Source organism: Melospiza georgiana, chromosome 1 (genome assembly GCF_028018845.1).
Source record: "Melospiza georgiana isolate bMelGeo1 chromosome 1, bMelGeo1.pri, whole genome shotgun sequence".
Taxonomy (NCBI): Eukaryota; Metazoa; Chordata; class Aves; order Passeriformes; family Passerellidae; genus Melospiza; species Melospiza georgiana.
Window position 1 is genome coordinate 107,499,300 of NC_080430.1, and position 16,700 is coordinate 107,515,999.

A 16,700-nucleotide genomic window follows, 5' to 3' on the forward strand; every position below is an offset into this window, starting at 1 on the left:
GCCTTTGAGTCATACAAATCCAGTAGTTTAATGATTTGATCAACAATCAAGAGAGATTGAATGTCTGAAAAAACATCCGGACACAAAGGTTGATGACGTTTATCTGGTCTTGGACTTCCACCTACCCTGTGTTGGTTACTCATGGGAATATCAACAAGATCAGGCACATGTGACATGCTGCTGGCAAACTGAAACAAATGACATGTACTGAGAAGGGCTGAGGGGTTTGGGTTTTTTACTGTGTAAACATGTTGCTGCATTGACAACAGCAGAAATGTTAATAACTTCCTTCTGCTTCAAGCGATTCCTATCAGATCCTCCAGTTCTGGTGTTGGGCTTTCTAAGTCTTTAAAAGGTTGTACTTTGGCCTACAATACATTTTGCAGAGCTGATAAAGAAAAGGCTGTATTATGCTCATACTACAACCATTTCCAAGTGATTGAGTCATTGCAAATTGTGCGTGTGTGCAAAAACGAGGTGGTCCCTACAGCGTTTTGAACACTTACTGCATTTTTCTTTTTCAGAGAAGGAGAGCCCGCATTCCCAGAGAGAGTTCCTGTTTGAAATATGCTCTCTTCTTTCCAAGTGCTTCATAAAACGATTGCCTCAACCCAGTACTAATGGATTATAGATTAAGCAGAAATGAAAGGGCACAGGACTGTTCTTTCATATTGTCTCCCAATTTATCTTGCTTAAGCAATAGATAATAATTGACAGAAGCAATTGAAGAGTCACAGTCTGATTTGCTTTTATCACTAGAAGTCTGCACTATGTTTATGTTATCTTTTGTTTAGGGAGATGGTTCTATGATCATCTGGGGTTTGGGGCAGAATCATTATGTTCTTACTGACATTCCAACGGACAGTTGCAAGTTGACCCCACTGCCGTTCTCTGGAATGGATTTCAGTGCAGTACCTCTGAGGAGGGGCAAAGTGACTTTTAACCTCAGAGCTCTAAATTCAAGGTTCTGTTTGATTATATTCTTTTAATGTTTGTTTAACTTTAGTATTCATCTAACAAAATGGGATAAATACCTTTGTGTCAGCATAAACTACTTTGGGATACTTAAAAAGTGCAAAGTCCATGCATAAAACATCTGAAAAGTTTTTTTTCCATTAAGGAAAAGGCATCCAGTGTTGGTGATATTTATTATCAGCAAGGGAATGGGAGAAAAAAAGTGCATTTGAAAAATTCAATTCAGCATTTCTCAAGACTTCCTCATGCATATTATTTATTTGTCTTTCCTTAAAATATGAATGAAGTCAGTGAAAATGCTCTGTGTTGGAGGCTCTTCAAATTTCAGATGGAAAAAGCCAGGCTGTGTTTGTGTTTGTACTCTCAGTGCTCATGAAAAAATCAATGATTGTGGCATTAGGAAGGGCTGCTTCTGTGTCCCTTTCTTAAGCTTTGCTACTTTTACTATTATCTTCATATTCCCATGCATCCATGTATTTTTCCTCCATGGTTCTTTTCTTCACTCCATCAAGGAGTATTTCTCAGCTCTCCATGATGGTAAAATTGGAAGGAACAAAGGATTCAAAAAGAACTTTTTGGGACATGTTGGTGGATGAGAAACTCAACTTGACCTGGCAATTGTTTGCAGCCCAGAAGGCCAACAGCATCCTGGACAGTATCAAAAGAGTGTAGCCAGCAGGGAAGGGAGGTGATTCTCCCCCTCTAATTTTTCCTTGTGAGAACCCACCTGGAGTGTTGCATCCAGCTCTGGAGTCCTCAGCACAGGGAAGATGTGAACCTGTTGGACGGCCACAAAAATGATCAGAGACGTGGAGGACCTTTAAAGACAGACTGAGAGAACAGGAGTTGTTCATCCTGCAGAAGAGAAGGCCCTGCTGGGGACACTAAAGCAGCCTTTGAGTACTTAATGGAGGGCTACAACAGAGCTGGAGAAGGACTTTTTACAAGGGCTTGTAGTGGTAGAACAAGGGAGGATGGCTTTAAACTGGATGAGGGAAGATTCAGAGATTTCAGAGAAGTTTAGGATGTGCCCTCTCTGGAGGTATTCAAGGCCAGGGTGGGTGAGGCTTTGAGCAACCTGGTCTAGTAGAAGGTGTCCCAGCCTATGGCAGGGGCGTTGGAACTAGATGATATTTATGGTCCCTTCCAACCCAGACCATTCTATGATTCTGTTATAATTTATCTTCTTCCCTTAACTGTGTTTCCCTCAATAATAAATGTATTATCAAATATATTTCAATTCATCAGGCATAGCATGTATTGTTTTACTTTCTGTTTGGGTGACTGAAGATTCCTTCAACAGCTGCTGCAACAGGAAGACCGCTCAATATTTGTCTCCCTTGGGATGAGGCTTGCAGGATCTGATTTGCATGAACCCAGCTCCCTGCCTTTGACTACAGCTGGCAAACTGCTAAATACAAAGTCAGGGTTAATAGAGGACCATTGAAAGTGAGCAACTATATTGACGACATTTGTCCTATCAATTTTTTCATTAAAAATATTAACAGAAGCTGCTACAGAACTTAGAGAATTTTTGAAAGAGCACAGTAGATCTGGATGTTGAATCCACGTTAAATTTCTTCCTGTCTTCAAGGAAGATTTATTGCAGTAAAGCCTTCTCAGTTTTATTTACCTGTTTTCATTCCTTCATCATCACTTCGAAGAAGTGATTATAACAAAAGGATAAATAGTTGCATTTCACACAAAAGACCAAAATATCTTAGAATGCTTTATAATCATGTAACACCTCCCTCCAAAATGAAGTAACTTCCTTATACATTTGGTAAACTCTTTTTCTATGTACATCAGCACTATGGCACCAGCTGAATTTAGTGGAGTCAAAAATAAGCTCAATGAATCTTCTTCCTTTAGGCAATTTCTTAGATTTTCTTTAGCTTGTTAAGAGTGAAGATTATTTCTAAGAATCGTATACAAGTGTAATTTTTAATTTTTAAAAAATTTCTGGCCATGTTTTAGATAAATACAGATTTCAACAAGTCTGTCACAGTGTACTGCAAACATTACTTCTTAGAATTTAGGATTACATAATGTTGTGACTGGAACAATTTTCTTATGACAAAACATAGAAAATTTAGATTGTTCTTGAGTTGCTCAATGTTTATTACTATTTTGGAGGATTGTTAAAATTAAAGAGAGGTATTTTTTGGTACTGAAGTCATCTTTCAGGCATTACTTGGTGCATATTGAATGCCTTTGTAGTACAAGACTACCCTGTACTTGACCCAGGACACTCTATGCACATGATTGGCCCCATTGATTGCAACAAAAATTATCATGCACATAAAGTAGGAACATCCTTAAAATATCTTGATGACTTGTGGAGATGGTTTATTTTCCTATCAGTCTAAAAATATGACCTAGCTGGTTCTGATTACATCTTAGAATTTCAAGTAAGTACTTTCTTTACAATCTTTGCAATCAGGAAATGTAATACCAGGAAGAAATTAATCCCTCCTTGCAATGCATCACCTAATTTAAAAATCATCTATAAATTAAACAACAATATTTGGCTAAACCCTTGGAAATATCAGGTAAGTATACGTTTTTGAATCCTTTAAGGTGTGCTAAAGTAGGAGAATTTGTATAGCTGTGCAGACATCAGTACATGGTATTGTAGTATGTATGCCCTAGATTGCTACATAATTTTTAGTTATTTTATTTTGGTTTTGACTATTTAAAACTTCAGGATTAACTTCACAGGTTTCTGGTTTTCTCTCCACTCAAAAGAGTTCAGCACAGTAAAAGTTAAAACCTTAACTAAGAAAGAAGATTCCAGGATGCTCATTATTATTGTTACCCTAAACCACTGTTTTTCAACATGTTGAGGCTTTTAGCTACATTAAAAAAAACCAAACAAACAAAAAAAAAAAAAAAAAAAAACAAAGCAAAATCAAACCCCAACAACAAAACCCCCAAACTTGCTTGTTTATCAGATCTCCATAAGAGTGCTTCTGTTTCGCAGCAGAAAAATGAAATTATGTCTTTTTATTCTGTTCTCTGCTAAGCTGTTTTTCTTTTCTAGAAAAGGAGATAAAACTCATTAGAAAAAAAATTCCAGTGTCATAGACATTGTGGATTAATACATCTGTTCTAATTAACAGTTTCACAGAGGATGCCACTAGCATAGTGAAAAACAAACCCACCGAAGCAATTTGCTCTGGTGCGTGACAACTTGCTCACTGCCTGACATTAAAAATATTTTAATCTGCAGAAACTAGGGAAAAAAAGCAATGCCAATTATTCATGACATTTCTGAAAATTGAGGAAGAAAATTGGATTGTGCCGGGGTAACGATACTGGTAAATAAAGCAGAGGAAATAAGAGCGCGACAAGTGCAGACGACGGGCGAGTTTTAGCACTAATGAGAGATGGTTCAGGGCCACGCGATGGCAGCAGAGGCTGCGGAATCAGGGTTGTTTTTAACGCTAAACCACGAAAAAACAGGATATGCCCTGCAGTTCCTAACTGGTACTTCGGATTCCAGAAAATATACATTGTGTACATTTGCACTTAAATTTGCGCTTAAAGAAGTGTCATGTTTATCAGACCAGAAGTTTCTGTGGAGTGGGGCTACATACTTTTCATTACAAAAAAAAAAAAAAAAAAAGAAAACCAAAAAAAAAAAAAAAAAAAAACAAAAACAAAAAAACCAAAAACGAAAAACGTTTGGGGCAATCTTTTTTTTTTTTTTTTTTTTTTTAATCTCATTTGCCAATATTTCTGTCTGTCTTCCTCAGTTACTCGAGTTAGTTACACAAAGAATAGATAACTTCAATAAAGCAAGACAGTTACTTCCTTTTCCCTCATTTTTTTCCTAGTACTTTAGTCCACAGGAAAGAACTGTGGTGAAAAATCCCTTTTGGGCAAAACCAGAAAATTAAAATCTAGAATGCTGTCAGTTTTCAGAAGGAGGACTAAAAAAACATGCTTATTCTAAAATAGAGTCTTGAGCTAAGGAAGCAGAATTATTTGACTCAGATCAGTATAGAGTAATAAACTCTATCTCAGTAATTTATAAAGAAAACTGCAATCTGCTCATTGTATCCAAACTAGATGTTCTTTCTCAATTCCTAGGCAGCTACTTATATATATATATCCTTCATATGACAAATTCTAAGAACTCAGGATTTGTGCAAGATAGTAAACAAAACCTTGCAACTCTACAAGTTAAAAAATATCTTTCCAAGAAGTCGAGATTTTTTTTCTTCTCAAATATATAAAAGCAAGACTTTCCTCTAGAATTCTTTCCTGCAAAAGGCACAGTCCCCTTTCTGTGTTCCAGATAGCACAGTTTCCTTTCTGTGGTCTGTTTCCATTATGTGTTCCAGATACTACGCTGCAAGTTCAGCTTTAATCAAACAAGACAGTCCACAAAAACCTTAATCAAAGCCTCTCTTCAATCCAGGCAAATACTTATATTAGAATTTCCTGCTGGAGCATGACATTTTGCAGATCTGAAAGGCAGCCAGGCAGAGTTTGGACAAGCAGCTTTCTCTATGGCTTTGATGGGCAGGAGCATGCACTGGATGTTCTCCAAAGTCCTATTTCCTGTGACTCTGTGAGAGTTGTCTTGAGAGTTGCCCTATCATTCAGAAAGGTGGCAGCTGCTCTTACAGAAAGTCACTCTTACAAAAGTGTTTGCTTTCCAACAAAACCAAGGAGGCTACAGGGTACGCACAGCACTGAATTCTGCACAAACCAGAGATCTTCTCTCTTGGCCCCTTACTGGATTGCTCCAATATGGCAGAAAGTGGTGAGGAAGACCATAACCACCAGCTGGAGGACTGACTCAGCAATATACATAATTTTGGGTAGCCAGAAGAGAACTTGTTCACTAGTTCATATTGCACATCCAAACTCTTGCACTGGATGAATATGAATGAGTCCTTGCAATTAGAGAGCCTTTGCCTACAGCACTGTGGATTCCCTTCCTCCAGCTTCTGATTCAACTGCTCTGCCATGACTACCTGAGGTGTTCACAGCAAGCACTGTCTCACAGGGCCAGCAACACTGTAAATAAGCCTTTCTCAGATAAGCCTTGCTTGCTCATGATGCAGCAGCTTAAGGCATTACTGCTCTGCCAGTCTGAATAGTAGAAAAAACCCCATAGTCCCATTCTTCTACTGGTCCTAGGTTGGAGGAGGGTTATGAGTGCAATTTTGTAGACTTGAAAAGCAAAGAAATAAATTATCTGTCAGATCTAGTACTGACGGTTTAGATAGCATTTTCCCCCACAGTCTGAGGACTGATAGATTAAATTACCTGCAGTGTGAGCAAATGGATTCACAAGGGACAGTACTGTTTAACCAATTTGGTTATGATACAGTCACACATCTACTGGCTGAAGGGAAGATAGTGAATGCAGTTTTTCTGGATTTTAGTAAGGCTTTTGATATTGTCCTTCACATCATCATTTTTGACAAGTTATCCAAACATGGGAAGAGCTGGTTCTCAATGCACTGGGTGAAGAACTGGCTGAGGGATAGGGCTCATGTGGTTGTGGTGAATGAGGTCACATCTGGCTAGTTACTGGTCAGCAGCAGTGCTCCTCAGGGCTCAATTCTCTTCTCTTCTCTTCTCTTCTCTTCTCTTCTCTTCTCTTCTCTTCTCTTCTCTTCTCTTCTCTTCTCTTCTCTTCTCTTCTCTTCTCTTCTCTTCTCTCTCTTCTCTTCTCTTCTTCCTCTTCCTCTTTCCTTCTCTTTCTCTTTCCTTCTCCTTTCTCTTCTTTTCTGTAAAATAGCTGTTCTGTGCAATAAGGAGCAAATGCAAGTTCAGGAGATATGAAAGTTCTCAGTATACATCAGAAGAAAACAGTTCTATTGAGGGACCAGAGACTTGTTAGAGACAACTACAAATCTGTGTGCATTTATTCTGTGTACAACCAGCCAATTAAGGAGCTAACTCATTCTGCCTCACAAAAGGCCTTAAGCCTGCAAGGGTTTTTTTCAGCTGAAAAATGAATATGAGTTCTTTCCTTAAGGTGTTATGGTAGCTAGTTTCCCAGTTTCTAAAGAAAATGCTGACACATATCTGAAAATGTGGTGCCTGTCACTTTTCTTGTCACAATATGTTAATTGGATCCAACTTCCTATGGAATCTCTATCTTGTTTATACTTTTGCTTGTTTTATTTCTTGTCTTAGTTCAGCTTCTTTTCAAAACTCAAAGCTCTCTTCTACCTCTTGCTATTACATTCTGATTCTTCTATCTACACCTTTCTGTGAGTCTCCAATAGTCTTCTGGTCCTTACTCAGAATTAGCTTCTCTTGCTTATTATTCTAGCACTAATGCTGTTGTATATTCTTGTGACTGATACCAGAAAAATATCAAGATAGAACCACTAACTGTCCAACTCAACTTGAAAATCATTCCCCAAAGCTGTATCCTTTTTCTGTGCCCTGCTGTAACTTTTTAAATCTCCATCTGAAAACAGTATTTACTTCTTATTTTGAAGGCTAATGAAAATAAAATATTTAAGAGCTAAATATCTTTTTTTTCTTTACTAGTTGGTGAAACAGATGCACAGAATATGGAATATAAAGTATGATTCAAAGAGATAATACAATAAAATATTTGGGATTCTGGAAAACCAATTGTGGTAGCCAATGACAATTTTGCACCTTTCACAACTTTGTAGCCATATAGGAGTAGAAATAACAGGAGATTAGAGTGCAAAAATTAGCCATGTACTTATTGGCATGTGTGAATGCATCAACCCAGTCTATCCAGCCTTTATTTTCTACCACTCAAATAAACGTAGTACAAGGCTCTGTATTTTGAGCTGGTAAAGAAGTCCCTGTCAGCTATTGAGGGAGCAGTCTCATTCAGTCCAATAGATACTGGGTTCCACGTGTGTGTTCCATGTCCTTGTGTGTCTAAGACACCTCTGAAATGATCCAGGCATTCTTAGAGATTCTGGTTTTTGCAAGTAAATAATCTGATAGAAAAAGCAGGTGAGTAGGAGGAGAGGCACGGGTTATTGTGATAGAGCGTGAGCTGTCAGAAGGAGGATTGGGAGAGAAGAAGCTCCAGGATAATATCTACCCACATGCATTGCTGCTGAACTGCAGCAGCAGCAGATTCTCTTAAGGTCTGGAATTTAGGATATAGCCTTTGTGGAGAAATTAATGTAAGGGATGAACTTCTCAGATTCTCTCCAGGAGAACTAATTCTGATCTCAGACTTTATTAATTATTTCTGGCATACCTTTCCTGATTACAAAAAGCCTTTTTTATCTAACTGTACCAGAGAGTAATAGAAAAACATGCTCTGGGTTATCCTTAGGCATGTGTGAAATTTTTACTTGTCCATAACTATCAAAGCATGAAAAAGTAGAATGAGGCAGATGGGCAAATTTTCCCCACAAGAGCCCAGCTAGATCCCTTAAAACATCAAGAAACCTCCAGAATTTCTGGGAAATTCTGCCATGTACCAATGTAATAAGCTAGTACAAGCTGTGGGTAGCTTTTGTACAAGTAGAAGCATCTGCTATAAAACCCACACTGCCTGGCAACTGTGTGGTATCTGTTGGGCTTCAAGGTTTCCACTGCAGGAGCAGAAATCAGACACTGCTTGGGATTACCTGTTGTCAGGACACAGCATCATGTTTGAGGCAACATTCTTTAGCCTTAGCAGAGTTTAAAAGGGAATAAATTATGTGAGGAATGTGGTGGCCTGGTGGTTACATGTTCATATTATTATTCTGCTGTGTTATACCTTTTGTAAAATAATGCACAAAAGAAGTCAGGAGATGACCTCATAGACTCTTCTAGCTGTATTAATAACCACAGAGGGGGAAGAAAGCACAGAAACAGTAAAAATACCCTGAACACAAGGTAGCTGGGCTGCCTTTTTTCAGCCATATCCCTGTTGACTAAGAAACAGTTTTCTTTTGTCTGTTTCAGACTTGTCTGTCCTTTAGGTTATACGCTTTTTAAAAGGTGACATTATAAAAAAGGAGAGACAAAAGTAATCGCGGACCATTTTTGAAGCAAAGAATTATATTCTATAAAAGATTAGCAAGGTTGTGTGGCGTTAAAGGAAATCCTTGAGTGTGATGAGAGTGTTAAAAAAGAGGGTAGTTTATAAAGAATTGCATTGCAGGTATAGGCTCAGAGTTTGAGCAGATACATCCCCCGTGAAGGATCCTCCGAGGTGGGAAGGGCAGGTGGAGGTACTGATTCCTCCCTTGGCAGACTGGAGCACCTGAACACCAGCTTAAAATGCTCCTGGGTACCAAAGTATGGCCCCACCAACCTCACCTCGGTAGTACACAAGCCTCGCATCCACAGTTTGGGATGTGAGGACACAAAAGTGAATCGAAAATGGGAAAACCAGTACACAAGTTTAGAATCATAGAATTAGAATCGTTTAGAATTATAGATTCATAAAATGCCCCATCACTGGAAGTGTTCAAGGTTGCATTGGATGGGGATTTGAGTAACCAGCTCTATTGGAAGGTGTCCCTGCCCATGGCAGGAGTGTTGGAACCAGATGACCATCAAAGACCTTTTCAATCCAAAACCATTCAGTAATTCTATGGTTTACCCAAAGTAGATGGCTCATTACTTAGTTGATACAATTGAATTGATAATCCCTCTGCCACTGAAGCATAGGCGATAGGAGCACCCTGTGCATGGAGAAGGAGGCGGCCGATTGAGCCACCGCATCATCACCTCAGGGCCGGGCGGGGCGGCGCCACAGCCCTCGGCGGCAGGACGCCGCGATTCCAGAAGGAATGGCCGGGCTGGGGACCAGGCGAAGCCTCCGGCAGCCCTCCCGGCAGCGATGAGCAGCCCCGGTTGGCTCCTCGCCTCCCGGCCCTTCCCTCGGGCACAGCCCCGGGGCCGGGCCGGGGCAGGGCCAGCGCGGCAGTGCCCGCCGCGGCTCCGCAGGGGGCGCCCGAGCGACGCGCCCGCCGCCGCCGGGCCCGCGCATGCGCAGCACCGCGGGGCGGGGGCGGGCGCGCCGGTCTCCCTGGAGCCGGCGCCGTCGCGGCCGCAGGTCCCGGATGTAGCGGCGGGAGCGGGGCCGGCGGTGGGAGCGGGCGGGGGACGCCGCTGGGGCCGGGGAATGGGCGCGTAGGGAGCGAGGAAGGAAGGGAGGAGGGGAGCGAGCGAGCAAGAAGCGATCAAGCAAGCAAGGAGAAGAGCCGGACGGAGATTCCCGCCCGGCGCCCGAGGTAGCCGCCCCCATCGGGGTCCCCCTCCGCCGCCTGCGGGCTGCGCGCCCCTTCCATCCGCCCCAGGGCTCCGCCGCCGGGATGAGCAGCTCGCGGAACAACCGGGTGATGGTGGAAGGAGTCGGGGCCCGGGTGGTCCGCGGCCCGGACTGGAAGTGGGGGAAGCAGGATGGCGGCGAGGGCCATGTGGGCACCGTGCGCAGCTTCGAGAGCCCCGAGGAGGTGGTCGTGGTGTGGGACAACGGCACCGCCGCCAACTACCGCTGCTCCGGGGCCTACGACCTCCGCATCCTGGACAGCGCGCCCACCGGTGAGCGGGGGGGAATGGAGGCACCCCCGCCCCCAGGGCGCTGGGTCGGGGGGCAGCGCCCGGGGTGCTCGGGGTCCCGTCCTGGGGAGCGGATTGCGCCCTTCCTTCTTCCCCTTTTAGAGGTTCGCCTTTGCCTTGGGTTTGGGCGGGGGGAGTCTGCACCATCCTCCTCCCCGGGCGTGGGTGTCTGTCTGTCTGTGCGCGTCCGTGTGTCTGTGTGTGTGTGTGTGTGTGTGTGTACACGGAAACTTGGGACAATCTACGGCGCGGGGCCGCGGGGACAGAAGTTGTCCCGGGACCGCTAAATTGGAAACAAAGCCAAAGTGATCTGCCACAGACAGCAGGCTCCTGTTGGGCTGGGGAGGAGGTGGAGAGAGGGTGATACATCAAGGTTTGGGTTTGCTTTCACGCCCCGATCCCCACTTCTTGAATTTCTATTTCGGAGCAGTTTTGTAAAATACTGGCAGTCATCCTTGAGTCAAGTATAGGGATAATTGCAGAAGAGATGTGTACTGCCTTTTTTGTAAAGGTTACACTAAGTGGTTGAAATACTGTGGATTTGTGCCTGTAATCTGCACGTTGTCTTTTATCTGTATTGCCAGAGCTGCTGTAAAATAGTAAAGGTACTGGGAGGAAAAGAAGTGCATGAGTTGATTCTTTTAATGACTTAGCCGCTTGATATTTATGCTTTAAATCCTGTCATTTTGGACAATGGAATTTGATCTGCACTGACATTATGCGGCAGTGTTAGTGTTGCAAACACTGCAGGGAAATGTTCATTTTAGCACCTGTTTTTACAGTGAAAGCTCACGCAGAAAGATGTAGATATTGTTAAGTTTTATCAGAAATATTGTGAGGTGACTTTTGGGCCGGTCAGGGCCTCAGTAATGAGGTGTTTGCACTGATTTATTGAGGCACTTGAGCTGTACTCTTTTGTAATATGTCTTTCATTTAGAACGTGATGGAGAGACCATCTTTGTGCCAGCTACGTGTAGTGTTACAGCAAGGAGAATTATAGCAGTACTTAAAGCTAAAAGACTTTTGAGGAGACACAATCATGGAATTCATTCTAACTGATTACAAAAAACCTTGCTAAGGAAAGAACCCCAAATATTGCATGGTTACCCTTTGAGATGGATTTAATTTTTCAGTGACTGGGTATCTTCCTCTCTGCTGGCGTGATGATGACGGTTTTTTTGAAAATCCTTTTGCAATAGACTTTAAAACAAGAAAGAGGAGTCTTTCAAGTTGTCAGTCCTTGTCTTGCGGATGTTTATGCTTAGGAACTTTTACCTGTGTTTGATGTCCTGTAGAAACCAGTGGAACTACTTCTGCTTAGAACTGAAGCATATGCATAAATGTTGCATATGAGCCTCGAATGCTCATTGTTCTAGCCCTGCCTGACATATTTGCAAGCAGATGGTGTCCTCTTAACTATCTGAAGCCTAGACTTAATATTCAGTTTTAAAACTGTCATGTTTTTATTTCCGTTTTTTGCTTTATTCCTTCTGATTTTAATTTGTTTATATTTTGTATTAGAATTCTAAGTTCTATTTCAGATAAAACTGTGTATATTGTGTCACACACATTGCTATTGTCAGGCTTAGCAAAATGGTATTTCTCTTCCTGAGGTTTCTGGTGAACATCATCCTCATCTTCATGGAACTGTTCTGTGTGGGTACCCAGGGTTGCTTTTTGCAAGAGGGAGTTACTTTTGAGGGCTTTATTCCCTGGAGATAGGAAGAGTAGAATTCTGTAAAGTAGTTGTAACAAAAGGGCAAAGTTAATAGAGTTAAGGTGCTGTCAGTTTGGACTGAAGTCCTCTGTTTACTGCTGATTCACTTTGTAGTCTTGTCTAAGTCACTTTCCTTCTTCACCTTTTGGTAATGATTTGTTTTTTCTCCGTGGTGGTGACTGTCCATTGTTTAGAGTAAGTGACTGACTTTGGATGATATAATTTGATACTTCTCTAGGGACATTAATGTAAGTGGGATTAGTTAAAAGGAATTTCTTGTGGTAGTATTAATGATGATGTTGGGCAAGGAAATGTTATAAAGGATGGGGTGGCTTTTTGTTTGACGATACTTAGTGGAGTGTGTGTCATGGCTCTTATAGTTTAAAATGAAAAAAAAATTCTCTGGTTCATGAATTTACAATTACAATGTAAGTTTATAGGGAAAATATATATAAAAGTAAAATAGTAAAAATAAAAATCGGCTATTGCTGGGAGTTCTTTCTATTATGTATTCAAAACTAGTCTTGATGGTAAGTTCTTAGAAGTGGTGCTTGCAGCTGGAATTGCTGCTTTAAGTTTGAGGCCTGTGCAGCCAAGAACAGTAGGGGTGCATCAGGAACTTAGAGTGTTATAAAAGTAATGTTTGAAGGTCATTCTATTAAAAAAAAAAAAAAGGCAAGTTGAGTTTGATTAATGTTTGTACTTATATATGCCAGAACTATGCTTCATAGACTTAAAAGAGAAACTGTTCTTGTCTTTCAGTGGTTGTAGGCTACTACCAGCATTGTGACACTATGTTAACATCTTAGAAAACTTTAATAGCCTTAGTGCTATTAAGATTCTAGGATGGTCTTCTTAAAATAAAAACTCATTTACATGAAGAATGTCTTATAAACTCTTTACTCCAGATGTAGTCATCTGGGTCGTGAGGGACTTGTGATACGAAGTTTGGGGTTGTGTTGGTTATGTCTACCAGGCTAGCTGTGTTAGCTGCCCTTTGGTGTGGTCATATTTACATTGCCCACATTGCTTTAAGTGCCACAGAGCACTTGAGAGGGATTGGTAAACCAAGGATTTAAAAAGAATCAAAATTTCACATGGAAGTAACACTTCAGGTAGATCCTGCATAGCTGGCTCCTCAATGGAGAAAGTGGTCAGATGTGATACATCAGTAGTGCAGTGTGCTTGTTCAGTTACTTGCAGATAATTCCTGTTTTTTCTATGAAGTAGACTTTTGCCAGGATCTATGAGTCTTGAGTGTCCCCCTTTTTTGACAGTGTTCTGAAAAAGAAACAGGAGTTGTTTTCTGAGTTGCTGAAGAGAAGCAAGAAAGTTAAAAATCCAAACTTTTTATTTAGAGAGGAAGGCAGCCTTTTGCCTGAGCTAAAGGCCAGACAAGTACCATGTTTGTAGAGAGCACATCTGGCTATGTTCACATAATAGCCATGAGCAATACAGAAACTTTTTCTGTTTGTTCTCCTTCTGAAGATTTGCTTTCTATAGAGCAGAATTCATTTGTCATTAATTTCCTTTTTTTATACAGTTGGTTCAAAGTAACAATATTATTTTCCTGCTGAAAGAATTTACCAAGTTGTGTTTGAATAAGGGGAGTTGGCGGAGGGGCTGGAGTCAGGAAATGGAAACCTTGATACAGAATTATCCCCCAGCTGGAGCGTGCATCAGTGCAGTGTGGAAAGCATAATGTGCTGTATTCTGGTAATACTGAAAATCTGGGTGTTATCTGCAGGAGATGAGTGGCTTTCTGTGTTGTATTAATAGGTTTTTATACCTGAAAAGGGGCATAATTGATCATTAAGTCAAAAATGTCAAAGCATTTTAAAAGACAGAGCACCCATGATTTATCCTGTGTGTTTGTTTATTTGTTCTTGCTTTTAGAACATCTAATGTAATTTACAGCAAGTTGTCTTAGTCAAGATTTTTTTAGTGGCTACTTGTAAATATCTACAGGATATTTGTGAAGAAATATCTTAACAAATTAAAAAAATTAACAGCTTCCTGAGTAGTGGTACTTGGGAGACCTGTTTTTTTAAATAAACGTGTTCTTTGTTCTCCCTGCCCTTCCCCCATGTCTCCTACACGGTAATCCTCTCCCTTCCTGTGTATCTTGTGATTCCCTTACCAGATAGGACACATGCTTTAGCAAGTCTGGCATTTTGTATCTGTAATAATAATTGGTCAGCTGGCTACTTCCAGATGGTGTATTTAGTAGAGGAGTTATTTTTGTGGGAACACTCATTGGAGTTTTCATGCAGTTTTTCAGAATCTAACTGGTTATCGCTAAGAATTTTTTTTTTTCAATTTACCTGAAGTCTGGCCCTAATGTAAAAATGGTCTGGGGTGAAGGAATAGGAAGAACAAAACATTGTTACTGCTTTTTAAATTGGAGTGTATATAAATAATTTTTTAAGTTGTTTATGGTATCCCTTACTTGATGGTGGTATTGTCATTGTGGTATGAAGGGACTTTAGTTCATTACAGTTCTGTGGAGAGTAATGACTCCATTGGAAACCAGATTTTGTTTTGTCTGAGAAGTGAAATCACTACTGGTGTCTTCTGTTTAACAGGTGAGTGAATGTGGATACCCCTTGTACATCTGATTTCACTGTTAAAATCCTTTTATTGGACAGCTGTATATTGCCATCTAATTATCTTCAGTACAAAAAACCTATTTGTAACAAATTCAAAGAGCAATTTGAGCAACACTGCTTTTATTTCCTTTGGCAGCTGTAAGAGTGAGCATGGGTTTCAAAAACTTGTGAAGAGCTGTGAAATTGATGTATAAATGAGTGATGACAGAGGAATGCTGGACTAGGTAATCCAGGGAGGATTTGGGAAGAGATGAGAAAGGTGAAATTAAGGTATGGCATTAAGGTAGAAAACTAATATTAATTTCAAATAGTAGAAAGCATTAATGACAAGTGGACATCAGGAATATTGGATTTTATGGTGTACTAAAGGTGAAGGGACATAAGGACATGACAGTTATTTGAAAGTAACTAGGCATAGTGAAAGTACCATTCTAATTACCGAGTTTGTTTTGGTTTTTAAAGTTATATGACACAAAACATGTTTCATTTGGAAATAGAAAATCTTGAAGAATATTTGGAAGGTTAATTTTTTTCATGATCTCGGTTTAGAGAGCTAAAGTGCTCTTGGTGAACAGCTGGTCAGCTGTAGGCTGCTGTTTGAACTTTGAAGTTATTATGGCACTTCAATTCATTCTAGTAGTTTAATGAAGGCTTTCTTTCCTAATATAAACTTTGTAACATTTGTGTTTCTCAAGCTTTCTTAAACAGCCTTGAAGAGGGGAAGAGTTTATGTGGCAGATTTTACTTTTGGGCCAGGATTTTAGTTTGGCTCCAGAGCCTACACTTGGTGCAGTCTCCTGGTTGTTCTTATGACTTAGGTACTATGCTTTGATTTACGTCATGGATGGTTTGGGAGTGCATAAACTGCTTTGCTTTTTGGTAAAAGTAAATTGAAATTATCTCAGGGCTGATGAGCCTTCAGTCTACTGGGGTAGAACCAAGCTAGTGTGAAACTGTGGACATAACTGTGGACATAATGTGTCCTTTCTTCCCCCTGAGTGTCACTCAGTGCCAACTCAGTGCTGAGTTTTGGTGTGTGGACGGTGAGCCAGCAGATGGACACCTCAGTGATGCCGGCTGTCCTCGTGCCACCCAGGGAGGGCCACAGTGGAGCGGGGACCCTCACTGCAGCGCACGGGGGAGCCCATGCTCAGAGTGTTTTCCTGAAGGAATAAAGCTTGTGGAGAGCACCCATGATGGGGCTGGGTAAAAGTGTGAGGAGCTGCTATGGACTGACCTCTGTTCCCCATCTGCACCAAAAGGGTTGTCAGGCACTGGAGCAGGCTGCCCAGAGGAGTGGTTGAATAACCATCCCTGCAAGTATTTAGAAGATGTGTAGGCATGGTGCTTAGGGATGTGGTTTGTGGTGATCTTGGTGGTGTTAAGTTAATGGCTGGACTTGATGGTCTTCAGGGCCTTTTCCAACCAAAAGATTCTGTAGTTTTAATATACTCTGGGAAGAAGTAGGGAGATAGAGGCATTTGGAATGAAGGAATGCAGTTGTCTCTGCAAAGACCGTGAAGTATGGGGAGAAGGTGTTTTAGTTTTTGTTTTCCTCACCATCCTCTTTTTTTTTTAATTAGCTATAAATTTTCTCCAAGTCAAATCTCTTTCGCCTATGATGGTGATTGGTAAATAATTTCACTTTTAGCTTGACCTAAGCTGTTTCATTTTGTTTTCACTCTTGGTCCTGTTGAGGAGGTAGAGTGAGAGACTGGTTGGGTGGACACCTGACAGCCAGACAAGGTCAACCTACTGCCCTTGGTGTACCTATAATATCTAGTTGAACTTAAATTCTTTCAATCTTCTTTAACACGTATTTTTGATCTAAATAATTTTGTGTGTATTATGACCATGAGTAAGAGTTTAGT

The 16,700-nt window shown here is 41.0% G+C and overlaps 1 protein-coding gene across 3 annotated transcripts in view; it reads left to right on the forward strand.

The window, feature by feature from the left end:
- The first annotated feature begins 10,047 nt into the window (after positions 1 to 10,047).
- MIB1 (MIB E3 ubiquitin protein ligase 1) overlaps positions 10,048 to 16,700 on the forward strand; it is a 77,385-nt gene continuing 70,732 nt past the window's right edge. For all 3 annotated transcript variants that reach the window (XM_058018931.1, XM_058018939.1, XM_058018948.1), the window contains exon 1: positions 10,048 to 10,485. In XM_058018931.1, coding sequence (XP_057874914.1) covers positions 10,257 to 10,485 — 229 coding nt within the window. In that variant the 5' untranslated portion in view covers positions 10,048 to 10,256. The remainder of the gene's footprint in view (positions 10,486 to 16,700) is intronic.